Source organism: Aethina tumida, chromosome 1, assembly GCF_024364675.1.
Source record: "Aethina tumida isolate Nest 87 chromosome 1, icAetTumi1.1, whole genome shotgun sequence".
Taxonomy (NCBI): Eukaryota; Metazoa; Arthropoda; class Insecta; order Coleoptera; family Nitidulidae; genus Aethina; species Aethina tumida.
In genome coordinates, this window is record NC_065435.1 from 14,434,568 (window position 1) to 14,458,971 (window position 24,404).

Below are 24,404 nucleotides of genomic sequence, written 5' to 3' on the forward strand. Positions count from 1 at the left end.
GACAGGACGTACTTCAGTATGTACAATAGTGGTTGCCTAGCTACAGTTGCTTAAGTAAAGTTGAATTAACTTATTGTTCCCATTAAGTAAAGTAATGAACTAGCTTCCATAATATTAACAACTAATTTAAAAGTTTTTTGTACAAAAAAGTTGTCAATTTTCTGTCGTTTTGTACATATCTAGAATAAGAAATGTAGATATAGTAGTAAAATGATAAATGTATAATTTAAAAATCTTTTTACAACATATAATTTTTTATATCATAATAATTTAAACGGTGGCATTAAATGTAAAATGTTAAAATTTTTAATCAAATCATTTATATATGTATAATTTTAAAAATGGACAAAACACTGACACTTGTAGGTCAATATTGAGCATTATTGCATTTTTAACCAGTTATAACGTCAATATTGTATTAAATTTTCCTCGCATGACACATTCGTTAAATATTTTTTATTCATATCTACATAATATTTAAATACTCAGCATTTAATGCTGACTATAACTCTGTTACAGGTGAAAATTTCACGCCGATTAACATATATAAAGGCATATTAAAGTAATGACCAAATTTCAACATGAACTGACGATTTATGAATAATTCAATTGATTTTACACAAAATATACGTTAAAATATAATTATTCAATATATAAACATAAAATATTTGTTTGAGTACCTATTAAATAGATTGAAAATTGATTATAATAAATATACATATTACAATTTTTGTGACATGCCTAATTGATGATAATATAATGGAATATTACGTTTAGAACAGCATGAATTTTTAATCAACGAAAATTATTGATATTACAATTTGATTTATCACACTTTTTAAAGACCTCAACACCTTAAATATTGGTATTATTGGTATGTAATTTATTTATCTTGTACTTAAAACTTGATAAAATGTAGACGACTGTGATACTTGAAACAGTTACTACAAACTTAAAGGAAGAATAAGAGAAACGCCACAAGGAGATATAATAACTAACAATTATGAAATAAGGAAATGTCTTAAAGTATAGTTAGTGGCAAATTATATTAAAGGAAGTTATTAGGTATGATATATAATCGGATAAAGAAAATACTAATTAAGATATAAGAAAGAAATACATTATCCCAAATACTTACAGCGTTTCAGGTTGTCTATTTTTGATCTCTAACTAGTAAGTAGTACACAATTAAGGAAATAAATCTATCCCAACATAACCTAATTCAATTTAACCTAAATTAACCTAAACCTTTAGTTAAAATATAAGATAAAAATCGGAATTAAAAGTAAATATTTATTAAAAAAGCTATATGTATGGCTTGTCACATTTTCTTTTATATTTAAATAATATACTAAAAAAGCATCTTTTGGTTATTGTTTAAAATTCTGGAAAAAATTATAATATAGCACTCTGTAGATTTGTCCCAGATAGTACAGTACACCTCTGGGCTGTTCCAATAAGGGTCTATAAAGGTCTCAATGTCTCAGACTTAAATAGGAGATCCCAAAGAGTTGCTTAACCTTAATTTTCATGGGTGTGATTCGGAAATTTTGTTTGTCAGAGTATTTAAAAAAATAAATTTATTAAATTCCAGTTCTATTTTTTTAAACAGATATACAGTGCGGTTAAAAATATTACTTTTTGGTTATTGTTTAAAATTATGGTAAAATATGTAATATGGCGCTCTGTAGATTTATCTCAGATAGCATAGTACTTCTGTGGGATGTCCCAGTAAAGATTTATTTAGGTCCCAATTTCCCAAATTCAAATAAGACGTCTCAAGGACATGCATATAACTTCTTGAAAGTGATTGGGATGTCTATGTTGAACATACTGAGGATGGACTATTGAGTAACGAAAATGAATATCCCTGGGACGTCCTATGAATGTCCGTGGCACATTCTTGTGACATCTGAGTGGTATGGATACATTCCCATAATGATATCATTTTTATGATTTAAACTATAACTTTTAGTTGAAAACTTTGTCTTTATGAAGAAACACTTAGAAATTACTATAAAGTAGTTAAATATATAGTAAATGTGACTTACCAAAAAATATTCTTATTTAAAACTGAAGTGTAAGTGAAAGTCACTTACCACCAGGTTGACTGTAAAGCATAATATGTAACAACATGGAAGATTTTAGAAACGCATTCAAAAATATTACTTCAACACCATTTTATTCATATTCCAAATTGTAAAGAACGAACAAATTACAACAACAATAATCCATAAATGAAAAATAATTCCGTTCATAAATGAACAATTACAAATAAAATAATTATACTTTGTGACCATTCATTCAATGGAAATTCAATTTTTAATTTGTTTTTCACATAATCCATGGTTTCTTATGAAATTATATTTGATATTATTTTTTTAAATTACAATTTAATTTGTGTCTCTTAAAGTATAGTTAGTGGCAAATTATATTAAAGAAAGTTATTAAGTATGATATATAATCGTATAAAGAAAATACTAATTAAGATATAAGAGAGAAATGCATTATCCCAAATACACAACTAAGGAAAGAAATCCAACCCAACATAACCTAACTAATTCAATTTAACCTAAATTAACCTAAACTTTTAGTTAAAATATAAGATAAGAAATAACAGTAAATATTTATTTAAAAAAAGTAATATATATATATACATATATATATATATATATATATATATATATATATATATATATATAAAAATGTCAGAATCACATCACAAGTAGCTTTACTAATAAATGCAGAAAAAGAAGGATTACCCATAAACTGGTAAACAAAAATAATATTGATGTTTGCATCCAATGGAATGTTTCATGTTCCAACAAACATAATTAATTGGTACCGTTTTAACATACACACAGACGTATTTATAACCAATTAATAAGTTATTAGCAGTTAATTATATTTCTGTTCAGTTTACACGTCTTAGTGGATTTGTGACATTTGAACGTGGCTGCTTGTGTTTATTCAACGAAAGAGATCTGTCGACCTATTAGCTAGTGTACGCTTATGGTAGTGAGAGAATCCCCTCACCCGTGTTTGTTGTCTTTGGAGCGAAAGTGACCTTCCAGTTGTGAGGTGAAGTCAGAAGTGGTTTTACCTGTGCGGCGGCGTCCACACATTCTCCAGTGTTGTGTGAACAAAACTATGTATAGACCATGCCCAGGAAACTGTTAAAATTCTTAATACTGTTTGATAACACATCGCTGTTGTATTTTCCTGGACAATTTCTGTCTGGCCGCGTTCTCATCGAACTACAAGAAGACACACCTGCACTTGGTAAGAATAACTGATGAGTTCTGCCATTCGTGAAGACAACGAATCTGGGCCCTCATTCGCGGTTTCCCATTATTTTATCTCGTTATGTATTCAGTTACATGAAATGTTTTTCGAAGTTGATAAAAAGTTTGTGGCTTTCGTACCATGGCGGTGCTAGTGCATTTACTTGACTATATTTAGTTATTATGAAAGAAACCTTGAGTTTATTACTTAATCCGATCTGCGGGGGTTGTGTGTTTGCATTACTCATAGCGTTATTTACCAACGCCCAAAAACGGATTCTTAAACCGAAATTTATTGTACCATTCTTTCTCACATGGCTTATCAACTAATTTTATTTGTTCCACAGATATTTCTGTAGTTATTTTGTTTCCTTTCCAAAAAATTTAACTCAATTTAACTAGATCACACCCTAGAGCACCCTAGAGCTTTCAGTGGCACCATACTAATTATAAGCTTTAATGTTATAGTTTTGCACAACAAGAATATTTTTTTATTTTCTTATTGACCTATTTCTCAATGAAAAACTCTCATGATTTCCATTATCAACTTTTCTGTACACTTTCTTAGCCTCTATAAATAGAATAATCATTTGTTCTATAGATTAAAATACATAGTTGTATGTCGTGTTCTCAAAGTCTTATTAGCAGACTTATTCAAATGAATGTTTACTTAGAAATTCTATAAATAAATATTTTGTTAACTTACCTTCATTTACAGCAATATAAACACAAACAATTTACAAGTTACTGTATGATCAAAAATGATTAACTCTGGTCTGTCTCTTTATGATTTTTAACATTTTTTGAGCTTAACTTAACAAGTAAATGATTTAAATAATGTCAAGTTGTTTTTAAACATTTAAAATATTATTAGAGTATAATATAAAAATGTAAAATCTTTATACAATAATATAAAAATACCACAATAGTGTTCAATAACCTTAAAATTTCTCAAATTAATCATATAATAAAATTTAAACATTTCTTTTAAAATGTATAACGGTTTGTTTAAACACCGTCGGCTGAATTTAAATATTAAAATAAATAATTAGAAATGGTTGTCATGGGTGTGATTCCGGAATTCAATTTGCCAAAGTATTTAAAAATAAATTTACCGTTTCACTATTCTGCCTTTTTAAATATTTATGCAGCGTGACTAAAAATAATTCACTAAAAATCATATTTTGGTTATTGTTTAAAATTCTGGAAAAGTTTATAATATGGCACTCTGTAGATTTGTCCCAGATAGTACAGTACATCTGTGAGCTATCCCAATAAGGGTCTATAAAGGTCCCAATGTCTCAGACTTAAATAGGAAATCCCGAGAAGTTGCTTAACCTTAATTGTCATGGGTGTGATTCCGGAATTTTGTTTGTCAGAGTATTTAAAAGTAAATTTACCATTCCCCTATTCTGCTTTTGAATCACAAAAAAATCACTACTTGGTTATTGTCTAAAATTCTAGAAATAATTAAAAGATTAGGAACTGTTATAATTTCATACAGAACTGCTTAGGATATTCAAGAATTATTTAAAAAGTTTAAGAACTCCCTTAACTTTATACAAAATTGTTTAGGAAGTTTAATAACTGTTAATTTTATACAGAATTACTTAGGAAGTTTCAGAACTCTCTTAATTTTACATTGAATTACTCAAGAAGTTCTAGAATTGTTGAAAAAGTTTAGGAACCGTTTTAATTTTATACAGAACTGCTTAGGATATTCAAGAATTATTTAAAAAGTTTAAGAACTCCCTTAACTTTATACAAAATTGTTTAGGAAGTTTAATAATTGTGTTAATTTTATACAGAATTACTTAGGAAGTTTAAGAACTCTCTTAATTTTACATTGAATTGCTCAAGAAGTTCTAGAATTGTTGAAAAAGTTTAGGAACCGTTTTAATTTTATACAGAACTGCTTAGGATATTCAAGAATTATTTAAAAGTTTAAGAACTACCTTAACTTTATACAAAATTGTTTAGGAAGTTTAATAATTATGTTAATTTTATACAGAATTACTTAGGAAGTTTCAGAACTCTCTTAATTTTACCTTGAATTGCTCAAGAAGTTCTAGAATTGTTGAAAAAGTTTAGGAACCGTTTTAATTTTAAACAGAACTGCTTAGGATATTCAAGAATTATTTAAAAAGTTTAAGAACTACCTTAACTTTATACAAAATTGTTTAGGAAGTTTAATAATTGTGTTAATTTTATACAGAATTACTTAGGAAGTTTAACAGCTCTCTTAATTTTACATTGAATTGCTCAAGAAGTTCTAGAATTGTTGAAAAAGTTTAGGAACCGTTTTAATTTTATACAGAACTGCTTAGGATATTCAAGAATTATTTAAAAAGTTTAAGAACTACCTTAACTTTATACAAAATTGTTTCGGAAGTTTAATAATTATGTTAATTTTATTCAGAATTACTTAGGAAGTTTCAGAACTCTCTTAATTTTACTTTGAATTACTCAAGAAGTTCTAGAATTGTTGAAAAAGTTTAGGAACCGTTTTAATTTCATACAGAACTGCTTAGGATATGCAAGAATTATTTAAAAAGTTTAGAAACTCCCATAACTTTATACAAAATTGTTTAGGAAGTTTAATAACTATGTTAATTTTATACAGAATTACTTAGGAAGTTTCAGAACTCTCTTAATTTTACATTAAATTGCTTGAGAAGTTCCAGAATTGTTGAAAAAATTTAGAAACCGTTTTAATTTTATACAGAACTGCTTAGGAAGTTTAAAATTTGTCTGAATTTTATACAAAATTGTTTGGAAAATTCCAGAACCATCTTAATTTTATATAGAATTGCTTTAAAAGTTTCAGACCTGTCTTAATTTTATATAGAATTGCTTAGGTAGTACCATAATTGTTTAAAAAGTTTAAAAAGTCCCTTAACTTTATACAGAATTCTTTATGAAGTTTAATAATTTTGTTAAGTTTACGCGGAATTACTTAGGAAATTTCAGAACTCTCTTAATTTTACATTGAATTGTTTAAAAAGTTCCAGAATTGTTGAAAAAATTTAGGATTCAGATTCAAGGACATGCTTAATTTTAATTGTCATGGGTGTAATTCGGGAATTTTGTTTGTCAGAGTATTTAAAAGTATATAAAATTCCAGTTCTATTTTTTAAATAGGTATACACTGTGGTTAAAAATGATTCACTAAAAATATCACTTTTTGGATATTGTTTAGAATTATGGTAAAATATGTAATATGGCACTTCGTATAATTATCCCAGATAGCTTAGTACATCAGTGGGATGTCCCAGTAAAGATTTATTTAGGTCTCAATATCCCAAATTCAAATAAGACGTCTTAAGGACGTGCATACAACTTCTTGAAATTGATTGGGATGTCTATATAGAACATACTGAGGATGAACTATTGAGCAACGAAAATAAATATCCCTGGAACGTCCTATGGATGTTCGTGGCACATTCTTGTGTTATCTGAGTGGTATGGAGTGCATCCCATGATGATGATTTAAACTATAACTTTTAATTGAAAAGTTTGTATCTATGAAGAAACACTTAGAAATTGCTAGACAGTAGTTAAATATAGTAAATTTGACTTACCAAAAAATATTCTTATTTAAAACTGAAGTGTAAGTGAAAGTCACTTATCACCATGTTGAGTATAAAGCATAATATGTAACAACATGGAAGATTTTAGAAACGCATTCAAAAAATATTATTTCAACACCATTTTATTCATATTCCAAATTATAACAACAATAATCCATAAATGAAAAATAATTCCGTTCATAAATGAACGAACGAACGAAATAATTGTATTTTGTGACTCATCATTGAATGGAAATTCAATTTTTAATATGTTTTTGTTACACAATCCATGGTATCTTATGAAATTATATTTGGTATTATTTTTTTAAATTACAATTTAATTTGTGTGTTTGTGTTTTGTGTATGAAATTATTTTGTGACCATGACTCGGTTAGCATTTTGTAACATCTTTCCTTGTATGATTATTCCACATAAGCGCATCGGTACGAATTGTAATTAGTAAACTTTGCACGTACTTATCAATGCATTACCAAAAGCCTTGTTAATTCCACAACGGAAAACAATTGGTTAACAATGCATTGTATGTACAACAAATGTGTTTATGCAAGATATAAAAGTTAATCGTACAGTTGGAATAAATTGGATGATAAATTAAACGAAAGGTATGGACGTCCTACGATGATATTACGTAGGATCAAAAGCCTACATAAATTTAATTTACATATTATATGCCAAATAGTTGTCTCCTTATTTGATGTGTTATATAATTTTAAACAAAGCTAAGATGAATTTATGGGAAGCTCCAGGAGTTGTTAAAAAGTCATTTACACCATTTCGTTGTTGAAACACGTAAATTAATACGGGAGCATTAGGGCAAAACTTAAAAATTGTGGGGAATTTTTGATAACGATAACGAGTAAGTACAAATTAAACTTGGATTAATGAATTTAACAGTAAACGCTTATTGATCGCACAGAATTCATATTGCAACTAGTTCTAATTATTGTAAACAATGTGAATTTAATGGATAAGCTTCTGCACTAATATCGAGTAAATATATTGAATGAACTTTATAAGTAAAACAGAGAAATTATTGGTGTTCAGCTAAATCAGGTCTGAGATTTCTAAATTGACAGATATGTAAACCAATTAATTATAAAGCCTCCGGCTGCACAAAAAGTCGATGTTCAATACATTGTCTGCGTAATTTCTCTTTGACGTGAATACCTGTCTAGATAATATTGTACTTTTCATGCGGTGAAACTGTATATAGTATAATATATAATGAAATTTGTAAACAATGTTGTCAAACACTTTGTCCATTCTTACACTGCAAAGTTTTTCCCCGCTAATAATTAGTTAGGTGCCCAATTAAAAACTAGCCACCGAACAATTTTCCCCGGTCGAGGTTTCAATTTATGTCGATTAAGAAAGGAAATGAATTAAAACACAAACAGTAGCAAGAGGTAACTCAAAACAACTAAGTAAACACAATTAGTCGTTCAAATAATCAAATAAATGTGGAACTAAAAGTTTAAGTAACGTTTATAAATTAACTGGGAAGTAATTATTCTAGAGCCGTAGATTTTGATGTAAATGAATATGTTTACTGGTTACATAAATAAGTTAATTGTTTTCGTATTAGAACCGCAGTAATAAACATATTTATTTCCAGTCCAAGATCTACATTATTGAATGTGGTGGAATTTTAATGTTGCCATGGATAATTCTATTTGGAGAAGTCGTAACCAGTCGCCGCCGTAAACAGTATAAAACCGTAAAAAACATTTTAATCCAAAGTAGAGACGAACTACTAGATAGAATCCATTTTGATAACACCTGTTTTACAGATAACTACACCGGTGGCAACACGTACACTTTATGTGCGAACTATTAAAATTCTCAAAAGACACAAATGTTATTACTTGTATTTAAGTTCCAGTCATCATTCTCTGTTAAACATTAAAAGAAATAACAACTAAACGTCTTAGATACCATTACTGCGTTTAGCTACATGCAGTCGTACTGCAGGCATTTCATTTGCCACCGAATAATTTAAGCAACCAGACACGTCTCAGCCAAAACTGTCCAGATTTTATCTACGAAATATTGAAAGCAATGTTTTACGTATACATATATATGCAGGAATGTTTCAATGTTCCGACTTTCGTTACATGTACTGTTATCTGTTTATTCAACTTTTTTTTATTGATACTCGTGGGTTAGGCTTTTCATTATAGTGAAAAAATAGTGTTTATTTTCTCTTCTTGTTTCGTTCCTTCCTCGGTCCGGCCAAGTTAATGGAGAAAATAAATTTGAAACAATATATAATAACAAATTGTATTAATTTTTAATTAATTAAATACTATATAATATAAAAATAAAATATTATTACGTTAATTTAATATTTTACTAATTTAAAAATACACATCAAAATTTTGATTTATTTTCTTTTCGTTCCTCACAACCAAATTAAATTAATGCAGAAAATAAATGTTCCATGCAATTTTACGTTAAATTATATTAATTGTTAACTAATTAAACACTATATAATATGCAATTAAATATAAAAATAAAATTATGTTAATTTAATATTTTAAAAATGTCTGACATTCTTTGATGTTTTCAGCACTGTCCTTTAATTGGTTCAACATATAAAATATTTATTTAAATGATTAATATTTAAATTAGATTTACATTTTATTACACATTTATACAACAAAAATAATAATTATTAACCTACGTTATAAATATTAATGTTACTGTTAAAGTCAAGGTCTCAACTAAAAAGTATGCATTTTGAAAACTAATAAAAATTCAAAAATATAATAATATCTATTAGTTTATCTCGAAATTTTTAAAAAATATATTACATATTTTTTGAAGTATCTTTTTAGAAAAAGAGCCTGATTTTAGAATGTTTTTTATGCACATCTTAAAATTTCGAGATAGTATGAGCATGTACATTAAATATCTCGAAATTAACCAGCCACCTTGGCTGAACTTTTCTGAAATATCCATGGAAGCTGATATTTTTTTATTATGTTTTGACAAAATAATGTAAACTTTCAATAAAGACTTTCTTACCTTAAAAATACATATTAAAACTTCGAGACAATATTTAATGTAACTTTTTATTGGAAACAATAATTTCGTTTGCCTTTAAAATGTAAAATAAAAAACAAGTTTTCTAAAAATATTTAATTTTCAAAATATTACATTATCTTTAACTAATATTATCTCGAAATTTGAAAGATATACATATTTTTTCAAGTAAGTATCTTTTTAGACTAATATTACTTTTTAAAAGCCTGATTTTATAATATTTTTCTGTGTACATTTCGAAATAATATGTAGTACATAATAAATATTAATATCTCAAAATTTATCAGGAATCTTAGTTGAACTTTTGAGAAATATCTATTTATAATAAATTACATTTTTTATTATTTTCTAACACAGTATAAAATTTTTTGACACTCTTTTTTAGATAATATGGGATATTTATCTCAAAAAAATCTTAATTAATTAATTAATTTCGAGATAATATTTTATATAACCTTTTATTTGAGTTAAATTATATTTAACTAAAGGATATTTGATTAATTTCGAAATATTTAATATTATATAAATATTTTTAAAATATTACACTATCTTATAACTAATATTATCTCTAAATTTGAAAGATATACATATTTTTTCCAGTAAGTATCTTTTTAGACTAATATTACTTTTTAAAAGCCTGATTTTATAATATTTTTCTGTGTACGTTTCGAAATAATATGTAGTACATAATAAATATTAATATCTCAAAATTTATCAGGAATCTTAGCTGAACTTTTGAAAAATATCTATTTATAATAAATTACATTTTTTATTATTATTTGATGCAGCATAAAAATTTTCGACATACTCTTTTAGATAATATGAGATATTTATCTCAAAAAAATCTTAATTAATTAATTAATTTCGAGATAATATTTTATATAACCTTTTATTTGAGTTAATTTATATTTAACTAAAGGATAATTGGTTAATTTCGAAATATTTAATATTATATAAATATTTTTAAAATATTACACTGTCTTTAACTAATATTATCTCGAAATTTGAAAGATATACATATTTTTTCAAGTAAGTATCTTTTTAGACTAATATTACTTTTTAAAAGCCTGATTTTAGAATATTTTTTATTATTTTTTGACACAGTATAAAAATTTTCGACACTCTTTTTTAGATAATATGTGATATTTATCTCAAAAAAATCTTAATTAATTTCGAGATAATATTTTATATAACCTTTTATTTGAGTTAAATTATATTTAACTAAAGGATAATTGATTAATTTCGAAATATTTAATATTATCTCGAAATTTCAAGAATTTTTTGAATTAAGTAAAATATCTACCTTTCAAAAATAAATATATAAATATTGCATATGTGTCGGAAGTTTGTGAATATTATTAAATAAATTTAAGTTATTCTTTTATAGAATTATCAGGTGAATTTATTAAAACAAATTAATTAGTAATTTGAACCTTCTGAAATAATATTCATTATGTTCCATGGTTATAACATTTTTTTAAGTTAATTAAAATGTAAAATATATTTTAAATAAAAAGGTATAATTAAAATTCTGTGTTTGTAGCAAAATTCAATGGACTATTTTTCTATGCACATGGATATAAATAAAATTCATATGAATTAATTGGAATAATACTTTTTATATTTTACTTTTGCATATATCTATCTCAAATTTCAATCAGTGAGATAAAATTTTATTTAAAAGTGCGTATAATAGGCATTTCAATAATTAATTCTAAACTAATGTAAATATTTTAACTGCTTCGTTAAATATCTGAATAGATTAAAACATATCAAATTTTATTCACATCGAATATAAGAGTATTAAAGCCGATTGCACAAATGTTCATTGAATATTTATTTGCTGTCGTGTCATTTACTGACCTTGGCCGCAAAATCTAAAGACTGTTTAACTGTTGGTACTCACAACTGGTACTTTATTATATTTTATTTAAATTATACTATATTGTATTAAATAACAATAACATAATGCATTATAGTTTATAATAAAGAACAATTTTATTGTTGCACCAGATATATGCCAATATATTGTATCTGGAACAATATTCCTCGGAAGAAAAAGTTTTGTCCCAACATTGAACCAATGTTTTTTGTCCTCTGTAAACGTAAATTTTATGGTATAAAATTAAATTTAAAACAATAATAACCTCTACTTTTGTCGTTATTAATTGAAAACACCAAACATGAGGTGTAAAGCTTTAGAAAAAAACCTCCTGTGTAACGTTGCACAACCCACAATTTTTAAAATTGAAAAATCGTGACCCCAACTAATTAATTAAAAAAAAAAGTGTAGTCCGGCATTTTTGCGGTGTTTGGCAAGCTGAAAAACGATCACCGGAATGTAAAAGGTTAAATTTAAAGAAAACCTTAGCAATGTTTCAGTGTTTGCGAATTGAAAACCATAATACGAGTAGAGATCGGCTCCCGAATAGCGTTTAAAACTGTTTTTAATTAGTGTATTGTTTGTGTTTTGAATGGCTTGGTGGGTTCTCGCTCTGCCGGGCCCGGAATATGGAACGGTCCGACCAACAAAACTCGTCGGCGCTGTTACGAAAACTGTGGAGGAAGGTTGAAAATTCCGTATCATTCACACACATGCGGCGAATTCGCAAACATGTTCCGAATCAACATTGCCGATTTACAGATCCCCGAATTCTGTTATTTTTTTTGTGTTTGTTTTTTGATTATTCCTTTGTTTTGGTACAGGTACGGTGATTAACTTACTCACATTTAATGGTATCAGACACAGAAAAAAGTAATTTGTGTTTATAGAGTTTAATTTAACTTAAAATCAACATTTTTTTGAAAAAGCTTCTAAATCATATAAAGAGTTTAATACAAATATGTTATAAAATTTAATATTATTTATTAAAATAATTCAAAAAAATGTTTTAGTACAACGTAGAAAGAATATATAGAATAGAATAAAACGTAAGAAGCTTTCAAATTATATAAACAGTTTAATATAAATATGTTAAAATGTAATATAATAATTTATTCAAATAAATCAAAAAAGTATTTTTTTAATGCAATGAAAAAAATGTAGAACGGTTAGAAAGAGCTTAGAAAAGGTTTCAAATTATATATACAGTTTAATACAAGTATGTTAAAGTATAAAATAAAAATTTACTCAAATAAATTAAAAAAATGTTTTTTTAATACAATATAGAAAATAATAAATAAAATTAAAAAAAGTTAAGAAATTTTCAAATTATATAAACAGTTTAATACAAATATGTTAAAATATAATATAAACATTTACTCAAATAAATCAAAAAAATGTTTTTAATGTAATGAGAAAAATATAGAATGGTTAGAAAGAACTTAAAAAAGCTTTCAAATTATATATACAGTTTAATACAATTTTGTTAAAGTAGTATATAAAAATTTATTCAAATAAATCAAAAAAATGTTTTTAATACAATATAGAAAATAATAAATTAAATAGAAAAAAACTTAAGAAGCTTTCAAATTATATAAAAGTTTAATATGTTAAAATATAATATAAAAATTTACTCAAATAAATTAAAAAAATGTTTTTTAATACAATATAGAAAAGGATAAATAAAATAGAAAAAAGTTGAGAAGCTTTCAAATTATATAAACAGTTTAATACAAATATGTTAAAATATAATATAAAAATTTACTCAAATAAATTAAAAAAAATGTTTTTTAATACAATATAGAAAAGAATAAATAAAATGGAAAAAGCTTAAGAAGCTTTCAAATTATATAAACAGTTTAATATAAATATATTAAAATATAATAAAAATTTATTCAAATAAATCAAAAAATTGTTTTTAATGTAATGAGAAAAATATAGAATGGTTAGAAAGAGCTTAAAAAAGCTTTCAAATCAGATAAACATTTTATTACAAATATGTTAAAATATAATATCAAAATTTTTCTAAATAAATAAAATAAAAAATGTTTTTAGTAAATACAGTATAGAAAAAAATAAATATAATAGTTTGGAAGAGCTTAAAAAAGCTTAGCCGAATCATACAAACAGTTTAATATAAATATGTTGAAATATAATATTATAATATTATTATTTATATAATAATAACACGTAAATTACTCCTTCTTGTACCTAAAAAATAAAACTTCGTTGCATCAACTATTTTTCATTAAAGCCTCATAAATGCAGTTTAACATTTTTCAGCATTTTCCATTAATATCGCAACCAAATAAAAATTAATAAATAAAAAACTTAAGAAACGTGAATGGTACTCATCTTAAGTTAGAAGAAAACTAATTACCTTTTCAACCCTCCCTTAAACACAGTGTCTGATTTGATAAAATCAATCGTGAAATCATAATCTGCAGTTCTTAACGCACAGCCCATGACTTCGCGCGACCGTAAACTTGTGTTGATGGAAAGAAAATCTCCTCAACTTGAGATTCAAGTTTTATCATCTACAAAATGGCCGTTTTACGAAGTTTTAATTTAGTTTCGGCAAACGGCGTTTATTATTTTTCGGCACAAACAACACGATATCAACTTTTTTTTTTCTTGTTATTGTCTTTATAGCTTCCTAGTTTCAGACGGAGACAATTAATATAATAACTTTGTTTCGAATTAATTTCCACCCTATTGATTTTAAAAAATGATATACGGAGTGTTTTTTTATGTTTTTTATAAAAGCAGCTGAAAATATGTAAAAAGCTCTGGACAAGTATCTGACTGGTCATAGCTGTCAAATTCAATCACTTTGTGACATCCTTTATACAACATACAGAGTGTCTCCAAAAGATCTGCACAGAATTCTACCATGATTTAGTGAAAAAATGACATTTACAAAGATACAGGGCGTCTAAGTTAATAATTGGTAGTAGAATTCTATACAGACCTTTCGAGGGCACCCTGTATATAAAGAATTTGTATTATTTGTAACCAGACTCAACTAATAATAAAATTAATACATTTCCAATTGCAAAGATACAGGGTGTCTAAGTTAATAATTAGTAGTAGAATTCTATACAGACCTTTCGGAGACACCCTGTATATAAAGTATTTGTAACCACACTCACTGTGACACCCTTTATACAACATACACAGTGTTTCCACAAGATCTGTACAGAATTCTAGCATGATTTAGTGAAAAAATGACAATTACAAAGATACAGGGCGTCTAAGTTAATAATTGGTAGTAGAATTCTCTACAGACCTTTTGGGGGCACCCTGTATATAAAGAATTTGTGTTATTTGTAACCAGACTCAACTAATAATAAAATTAATACATTTCCAAGTCTCTCTATTTTTATTTTCATAAAAATTATAAAATGTAAATGTCTGGGTAATGTGTGAGACACTGTGTATACAATATATTTTCTGGTTTAATTCAGATTTACATAAATGTAAACAATACATCAGTTTTCAAATTTAATAAATTGAAATATATTTATTGATTTTTACACCTTTTAGTTAAAAATATAAAATATTTTATATTCATTTCTACCAATGGAAATAGCATTAACACAAAAATTTATTATACTTCAGAAATACTGGACAAAACACAGTAAATTTGATTATTTTTGTTTATTTGAGTTGAAAGTCACTCATAGAATTTATATAATTTTATCATTTATAGTGCCAACATAAAAAGCTTTTGGACCACTGTTGAACAGTGTACGAGAATATTTTAAACTAAGACAACGTTTATAAAATAAGGAAATTTGTAAGTGTGGGAATTCGTAAATTTGAAAGAAAAGATATTCATGATGCTATGGTAATCTGGTGATAAATTAAATTAAGTAAATATTCTTTCTAAAGCTTTATATTAAATATAACAGAAAGATGATACTGTGAAGTCGTTGGGCAAAGTTATTTTAGAGGCGTGAAAGGAAGGGTCTGTACTATATTTCGAGACTAATATATTCTCAGTAGCACTCCCAAATAAAATTTGGTATAAATGCAACAGAAAACGAAATGTGTGTTGCCTTTATAAATTTAAATTTTCTTATTAGTATGGCCGTTTTAAATGTTGACCCCCGTTCGAAACGGCTTGAATAACATTAGTACGATTTAGTTTTAAGATAAAGTGAACATGGAAGCTGCAATAAATAACGGCGAATATTTCAGTTGTCTTTTTGTTGTCCCGGTCTTAAAAGAAATAAGCCTTTAAGTCGAAGCATATGTTATAGTGCCCATCTTGGAAATTGAAATTTTGTTTGGGACATGTCGAACTATATGTTTTTGCTGAATAGAAGTGAATTCCCCGGAGAGTAGACCAAATCTTACTACAACGAAAATTATTTCCCTCAAATTTTAAAATATATTTTCAAATGTATAAAACATGACGTCTGCAAACCGAAAAATTTTAATTTAATTTTATTGGGTTAGCACGGTTTCTCGTAGAGCATTTTATGGCACCGCTTCATTCCATGCGAAACTCTTTGCAATTACATTAAATTACGGAAAACAAAGGATTAGATATATATTGTCCATGTCCATTTTTACTTAAGACAATTGACCGTTGGTACGTCGGAATTAATTTTTGAAATTTAAAATGATTAAACAGTCCCCGGAGACATTTTAAGCCGACACGTGTTTTTAAAATATGTTTTGTCAGAGTTGTTTATAAAGTTTGATGTAAATTTATAAGCTTATGTTGAAAGAGGAATTGTTAAATAAACGGCGAAGAGCCAAGGCATTTCATCTAATAGCCCCTTAGATATTCTGCATAAAATTGCAACATTAGCACTGTTGACATAAGTTTTTCTGTTCACACTCCGTCCTCCCAACCAAAAGTTAGTCCAACTTTTCAATTTAAATTAAACATTTTTTAAATGAAACTAGTCTTAAAAACTGGGCATTTATGTGTGCGATATTAAAATATTGTCTTACTTTGTGTTACTAAAGCAAGGAGATTTTTAAACACCGCAAGATTAAAATTATCTCGAAAAAATCCTCGGTTTACTCAATTCCTTTCTTTTGTCGGAGCTTTTGTTGTAGGAAACTTTAGTTTTAATAATGGACCATATAAAATTTTACTAGAATAATTATCTAAACAGGAATAAAAACTATATAAAATTTCTTGAATTTATGTATTGTTTGAAAGTGTTTTAAGTTTTTAAAAGACCTAAAATATTTCGTAAAAATAAAATGGATTATGAAACTAGGGCAGAACATATTGCAACTGTATGACAGTAAAAACACATTACTTTGTCAAACTCGATAAAATTTTATTCTATTTCGTGATATGTTTACTTCTACCTTCACATTAATCAAGAATTAATGTGAAGATGTAGAAGTAAATCTATTATGAGTTTTTCTGCAGATATTACCACGTAAAAGGAGTTAAGTTCTTGGTTATTTAGTACCCATTGGTACCTAACGAAGAATGATGATCGAGACGAATTTGGCGGAGCACTGAATTAGGACATTCATGACTGAGTCATTGACCTTTTAATCTTCAGTACTCTCTCTCTCTCTCTCGAAATTCTTCTAAGTAAGTCAGTGTTTCTGTCCAAACCCTTGAGGAAAATTACAATTTTTTATTGATATCAAAAAATTCAAAACATGTACAGTTCATAAGATTAGTAAATGTTTCGATGAACTTAACATAGGTGTTTGTGCTTTTAAAATGATGTATTTAAATTTTGCAAAACATGCGTTTTCGTCAAGTAATTGATTCTTTTTTGTCTTAATTTGATTAATTAACTGTTTATTGTATGATGTAGCTTCCAGCAAAATTCGAATTAAATGATTTTTACATTTTTAATGTCTTCTTTTTATGAAAAAAATCTCTAGAAAGCTTGATGATGAAATGAAGATTAATTGCTTTATTTATTAATTTAAAAAATATATAAAATAGTTGTGTTGTTGAATTATTTTCTTCTTAAATTGCTTTTTATATAGGAATATTAAAAAGAAATACCTTATTTCAATCCTCATATTATTTTCTATTTCGTAGTATGATCAAGTTTTCAAATATACAATTGTTAACTTTAGTTAAATTAAATTTTCTTATGTATTTTCATAGTTATTTATTGAAGGTTTGAAATAATTCGTTTATGTGAACATTTTTAATTCATTATTACAATATTAAGCAATACATTCTGGGTAATACTTAAAAGTAGCTTTTGATATTTTTCACTGGAGTTAAAAAATTATTAATTAATTAAATTTTTATTAAAATCCAAAAGATCAGTGTTAAAATTAAAATTAAAAAACATTTATTATGTATCTATTTAAAATTTGAGACTATTGATGAAGTGCTGTCAATAAATTTACTTAAAATATGAAACGATTCACATATTTTCGTCAAACAATTGATTCTTTTTTATCTTAATTATATATTCAAGATTTTTTTTATCAAAAAAGTATCTAGAAAGTTTGATGATGAAATGAAGATTAATTGTTTTTTTTATTAATTAAAAGCATTGTCATTATTTAAAAAAATGAACATTATAACAAAAATTTAAAAAAAAAACATATAAAATAGTTGTACTGCTGAATTATTTTCTCCATAAATTGCTTTTTATAATGAAATATTAAAAAGAAATATCTTGTTTCAGTTCTCATATTATTTTCTATTTCGTAGTACGATAAAGTTTTCAAATATACAATTGTTAACTTTAGTTAATCAGAGCTCAGTGTTTTATTTTAATTTCCTTTTTTAAATTAAATTTTCTTATGTAGTTATTTGTTGAAGGTTTGAAATAATTCGTTTATGTGAATATTTTTAATTTATTATTATAATATTAAGCAATACATTCTGAATAAGAAAACTTAAAAGTAGCTTTTGATATGTCCCACTAGAGTTAAAAAATCATTATTTAAATTATTATTATAATCTAAAAAATCAGTGTTAAAATTAAAATTAAAAAAACATATATTATGTATCTATTTAAAAATTGTGAGTATTGATGAATAAAAGTAATAAGTGCTTTCAATAAATTTACTTAAAATATGAAACGATTCACATATTTTCGTCAAGCAATTGATTCTTTTTTTATCTTAATTTGATGAATTAACTCATATTGTATCATGTGGCTTCCAATAAAATTGGTGTTTATTGATTTTTACATTTTTAATCAAACAAATCTCTAGAAAGTCTGATGATGAAATGAAGATTAATTGTTTTATTTATTAATTAAAAGCATTGTCATTAACAAAAAAAATGAACATTATAACAAAAATTTAAAGAAAATATATAAAATAGTTGTGCTGCTGAATTATTTTCTCCTTAAATTGCTTTTTATAATGAAATATTAAAAAGAAATATATTGTTTCAGTTCTCATATTATTTTCTATTTCGTAATACGATAAAGTTTTCAAATATACAATTATTAACTTTAGTTAATCAAAGCTCAGTGTTTTATTTTAATTTCCGTTTTTAAATTAAATTTTCTTATATATGTTCATAAAATTATTTGTTGAAGGTTTGAAATAATTCATTTATGTCAACATTTTTAATTTTTCAAGGTAAGAAAACTTGAAAGTAGCTTTTGATATGTTCCACTGGAGTTAAAAAATCATTAATTAATTAAATTATTATTAAAATCTAAAAAATCAGTGTTAAAATAAAAATTAAAATTAAAATACATATATTATATATCTATTTAAAAATTGTGATAAAAAAGAGTGATAAGTGCTTTCAATAAATTTACTTAAAATATGAAACGAGTCACATATTGACTGTTATTTCGCTTCAAATGTGTTAATTGGGAAAAATATGGCATTTAAAGGTTTTCATATTTAAATTGGCATTGTAACACAAATTTCAGCATTGTTTTCATTTATATGCGTCATATTGGATATAAAAAATGAATTTATAATGAAACATCCTGAATATTAAATAATAGTGTTTTGTTTCATTTTATAGCATACTGTGTGATGTTAATCGATTTGTTTTAACAAAAAAGATTGTTTGATAAACTGTTACTATGCTTTTTGGGAACTAGGGAAATGACAGAAATATAAAACGAATTAAACAGGATATAATATAGGATTTAAATGCCTTTGTTATAATGAATATATTTAATTAAAAATAAATTGTTCTTGATATGATCAAAATGTATATTTTATATGCACATTATTAAATGCTAACAAATGTTTTCAATTCTGATACAAATTTATAATTGACATAACGTTGTACAAGCTATTGCGATGACCGTAAATTTTGATAGAATTATTAAAACATTGCTTCGTTTCTTTGCACAGGTGTTTATGTTTATCGATTTTCAACAATTATTTTCAACTTTTATGTACATTCACATGGTAACACATGTGTACTCATGTAAATTAACTATATATCTTCCAACAAACAAAACTATAGTTTAAAATATAACCGATGCAGTGGTTTTCTGGCCTAAAAAAATCTGGGCGAAATTGATGTTTAATTAAAAATTTAATAACATAGTTTAATTGTTTATAAACCGAGTATATTTAATATACTAATATATAATCTTGATAGTTAAAAATTTACCCATAAAGTGAACAAACTGAAGCTCTTGCTCAAATATGTAGGTATATAAAATGAGAGTCATTCAAATCTGATTTAATATATTTAGTTTCTAAATTCAGAATTAAATTAAATGTATCACGTTTAGCTCAACTCATCACTTTAAACGGTCAAATTATTTTACATAATTTTATTATCAACTTTATCTTTGCTCGAGTGTGGTTTTATTGAATCTATTTTATCCTCGAATACTTGTTTTTGGAATAATCTAGTCCCGGACATACGAAAGCTAACAATTAGCAGTCATACAACTGTGAAATTTCCAGGAAATCGCGCCACACTTTTATTAGCACACGTATATTTAACTGAAAAACAAAAGATAAATTTAACTACATCTGAAACCTCAGATAAAACAAAACCTATACATACAATAAAACTACTAGTTAAACTTCCTAATTCCTTTCCGGTGAGAAACAACGGCAAACCAGATACTTGTTAACTCGATTAAATATTTATTTTGTGCTCATCCTGGGAAATGTTCTTTTACATTTCCCGCCATCTGTTGGCGTGTATTCGAAACGGTGTTTTGTTGCAGGGTTGCATTTCCATGTGGTCGGAGAAGGGGTCGTCCGTGTTCGCACCCCTCGACAAGAGAGGGTGTACGACAGGGAGAACTACATAGATTTTCGAATGAGGCTTCTTGGAGAACCTGGTAATAATCCTAATAATTTAATTGAAACACCTGAACCTGAACCTGAACCTGAAAAATAACTTGTAGTCAACAAAATTATAATCAACACATCGTAAATGGTAGATTATAATACAGAAATCACTTCTAGGTTTTAGGAACTGAAAAAATGTTAATCAAACTTTTCAAAATTAAATTTATTACGTAAAAAATTATACAATAACAAAAATAAATAATATCTAAACTATGTGGTGAATTTAATATTTTGATTTTTTATATTTAAAACGAAATTAAATAAATTTTAAAAGTGGCAAATCGACTCAAATAGTATAAGTATGTCCCCAAAACATCCTTAGGACGTCTGTCTATGATAAAAAGCCGCCCTTTTAGACATGCGAAGGATGTACCAGGGAAGCCCCATATTACCCAATTGACCATCCTTGACATGTCCCATAGAGACGTCCTGGGGTCGTCCCAATCACCTAAAGGAGCTTCTAATTTCACATTACAACAACTATTATCATTTCCCAGGTCAAGGAGCTTCATTACTGTCACCGGGAATCCACAGTTTTCCATTCAAACTGGGACTACCACTGGGTCTGCCCTCAACGTTCTTGGGAAAACATGGCTGGGTTCAGTACTTCTGCAAGACGGCGCTGCGAGAGCCCAACGGACTGACGCACAAAAACCAACAAGTATTCATTGTAATGAACCCCATTGACTTGAATCTTGAACCGTCGATTTTGGGAGTAAGTTATGTTCGTGTTAAAGCATGTCCTCGTATGTGTTTCTCTGCTTATTTGTGTCTCTGGGTAAGGTACACACGTTTATGATGTCTGTTTTCTATGTTTTATGTATATATGTGTTTCTTTGTCTTCAAATAAGTAGAGATGTTGAGGTACTTGGAGCTCTCTGTGTATATACAGGTTCTTTCTTCTTTCCTTGGGCTAATTGCTTGTGTTTTCTCCAACTTATCTAATTTAGAACATTTCGGGACAGGAAACATTTAGGTGTGAAGTAGAACACAAGTTTGGAGTTAGCTGTGTTGGATCTGGAGCTGTCGTTTGTAAGGTGACTTTAGATCGAGGTGGTTATGTTCCAGGAGAAAGTATAGGTATGAAATACATAAAAAATAGAACATTACAGAAAATAACTTTTTTATTATTACCTCAGGCGTATCAGCAAGTGTGTACAACAGAAGTAGAGTCACTATAAAAAGTACAAAGGCAGCTTTAACTGAAAGCATCACGTACATGGCAAGAGGCAAAGTAGTACAGTCAGAAAAAAGAGAATTGGCGTGTCTGACAAGGGGGAAAATTCGACCTGGAGAGAAAGACGAATGGGTCAACGAACAACTCTACATACCACCGTTACCTCCAACGAATCTTCGGGGATGCCATTTGATTAAAATCAACTATGACGTTTATGTAAGTCAACCAAAACAAACTACAACGAATTATATTTATGTTTTTTTTGTTTTCAGTTTATAATTGAGCCTAAGAGCCTTCAGAAGGAAGTTAAACTGCAGTTACCAATAATGATGGCTACATATCCTCTTAGGTCGGAGAGTGATGAGACAGCATATAAATCTGGAACTCACTATCCTTCAACCCTGCCAATATTCCGGCCGTGGCTTGAAGAAAAACCGATTCTAGAATAGATTAATTTTTTGTTGTAACTATATTGTATGTGCCAATATACTTTGAAAGATTGTAACGTATATATGTTTAACTTAAGTAATAATATAACGTGCTATCATGTTTTATTTTCATTATTAAAATGTGATAATTTTTATTTTATAATGCATTATTTTCATTTGATTAAATAATTATATTTACTCTGTGATATAAATCCTCTTTATATTATACTTTATCCGTTCATGTAACATGATTCATTAAAGATAATTGATACTTACTTGTGTTTAATTTTACCCGGAGCCTTTTTCAAATATCGTAACGTCGAATAAAAAATGATGGCACTATAAATTGGAAAGTTCAGGAACTTCGGTATCACATTTTAAAACAAAAGCACCTATAATATATACATATGTAAAACAAATTTAAAAGTGTAAGTATTCAAAATCCGTTTACGACTTTAAAAGTTTTCTAAACGAAAAAGTTTCAAGGAATGTAATAAAAGATTTTAAACCTCAATTGGATTTTAAACTTTCGTGGATGGAATATTGAATGTCGAAGTAATTATCGGAGATAATTCGATAGGACATAGTTCATATACAGGGAAAATTAAAATATATACGTTATTTTTATTAATTAACTTATATTTTATTTTTTTACATTTTTCAAACAGTATATAAATATATGATTCAATAAATTAATTAATATGATTTTAAGATCAGTATTAAATTTTTTAAAACTGGCATTAACAGATTTGGAAAAAAAAAATCCTGGTTTTTGGAACTAAAGACAAGATCAACCTGTTTTGACCTTCTCTTCAGAATTAATCATTTAATTCCTAAACAATTTTACAATTATTAAAATAAATAATAGTCTCATGAAGAAATATATGTTGTAAATGACAACTACTCATTTAATATTTTGAAGCATCATTGAAGGAAGAAGTAGAATACCTTTTCTACTGATTAAAGAAGCTCGTCTTTCAGAAAATAATTGTACAATTATTAAAATAAATAATAGTCTCATGAAGAAACATACGTTGCAGATGACAACTTCTCATTTAATATTTTGAAACTTCCTTTGAATGAAGAAGTAGAACACCTTTTCTATTGATTAAAGAAGCTCGTCTTTCAGTAATATTTTAAGAGCATCATTTAAGACATTTGTATTGGCCATTTGGGGTCTTGGTAGGTAATCAGTATATTACCATGTTTATCCATTGTCCATCCCGATGAGAATTGCTTAATTTTCTTCTTTATTACAGTTGACCCAGGTAAATTTATTCAAATATATCATGAAAAAAAAAACATTATTTTCTGGCATTTAATATGAAAATACTTCTTACACAATCAATATTACATCAATCGAAATGGCAACTTACCTGTGATGATTCCCAACAGTTGTTTTCAAATATAGTACTCATTTAAGATCAATTACGAAATGAATCCAGACAATATGTTTTCAGTTTTCGGAAACTATATATAACTGGATACTAGGTACACACTAATAATTTAGTTTTCCATTTCTGATGAACACATTTTATATTTCATCAGTTCCATCTCTTAAACGTCACAAGAAATTGATAAGGGTCCAGAATGAGCTTTGACTTATAACTTAATAACCTTAATGATACATACAAGATAAACGCAATTGTGTTGAAGCGGTTCGGACACTACAAAATAAGATACGTTTGTGTTTTGGTCATTTAAATGTATAATATTTATTAAAAATTAAAATATATATATATATAT

General features: G+C 26.6%; 1 protein-coding gene across 2 annotated transcripts; it reads left to right on the forward strand.

Moving 5' to 3' along the window:
- The first annotated feature begins 2,984 nt into the window (after window positions 1-2,984).
- LOC109603953 (arrestin domain-containing protein 17) lies at window positions 2,985-22,933 on the forward strand. Of its 2 annotated transcripts, none has more exons than XM_020020465.2 (6): window positions 2,985-3,282; window positions 20,927-21,043; window positions 21,551-21,768; window positions 22,004-22,133; window positions 22,193-22,446; window positions 22,503-22,933. In XM_020020465.2, the coding sequence occupies exons 1-6, from the start codon at window positions 3,162-3,164 to the stop codon at window positions 22,677-22,679; spliced, it is 1,017 nt and encodes a 338-aa protein (XP_019876024.1). In that variant the 5' UTR covers window positions 2,985-3,161; the 3' UTR covers window positions 22,680-22,933. The 2 variants fall into 2 exon arrangements, with proteins under 2 accessions (XP_019876024.1, XP_019876025.1); XM_020020466.2 differs by having other exon boundaries at window positions 2,987-3,282; window positions 22,019-22,133.
- The last annotated feature ends 1,471 nt before the right edge of the window (window positions 22,934-24,404 follow it).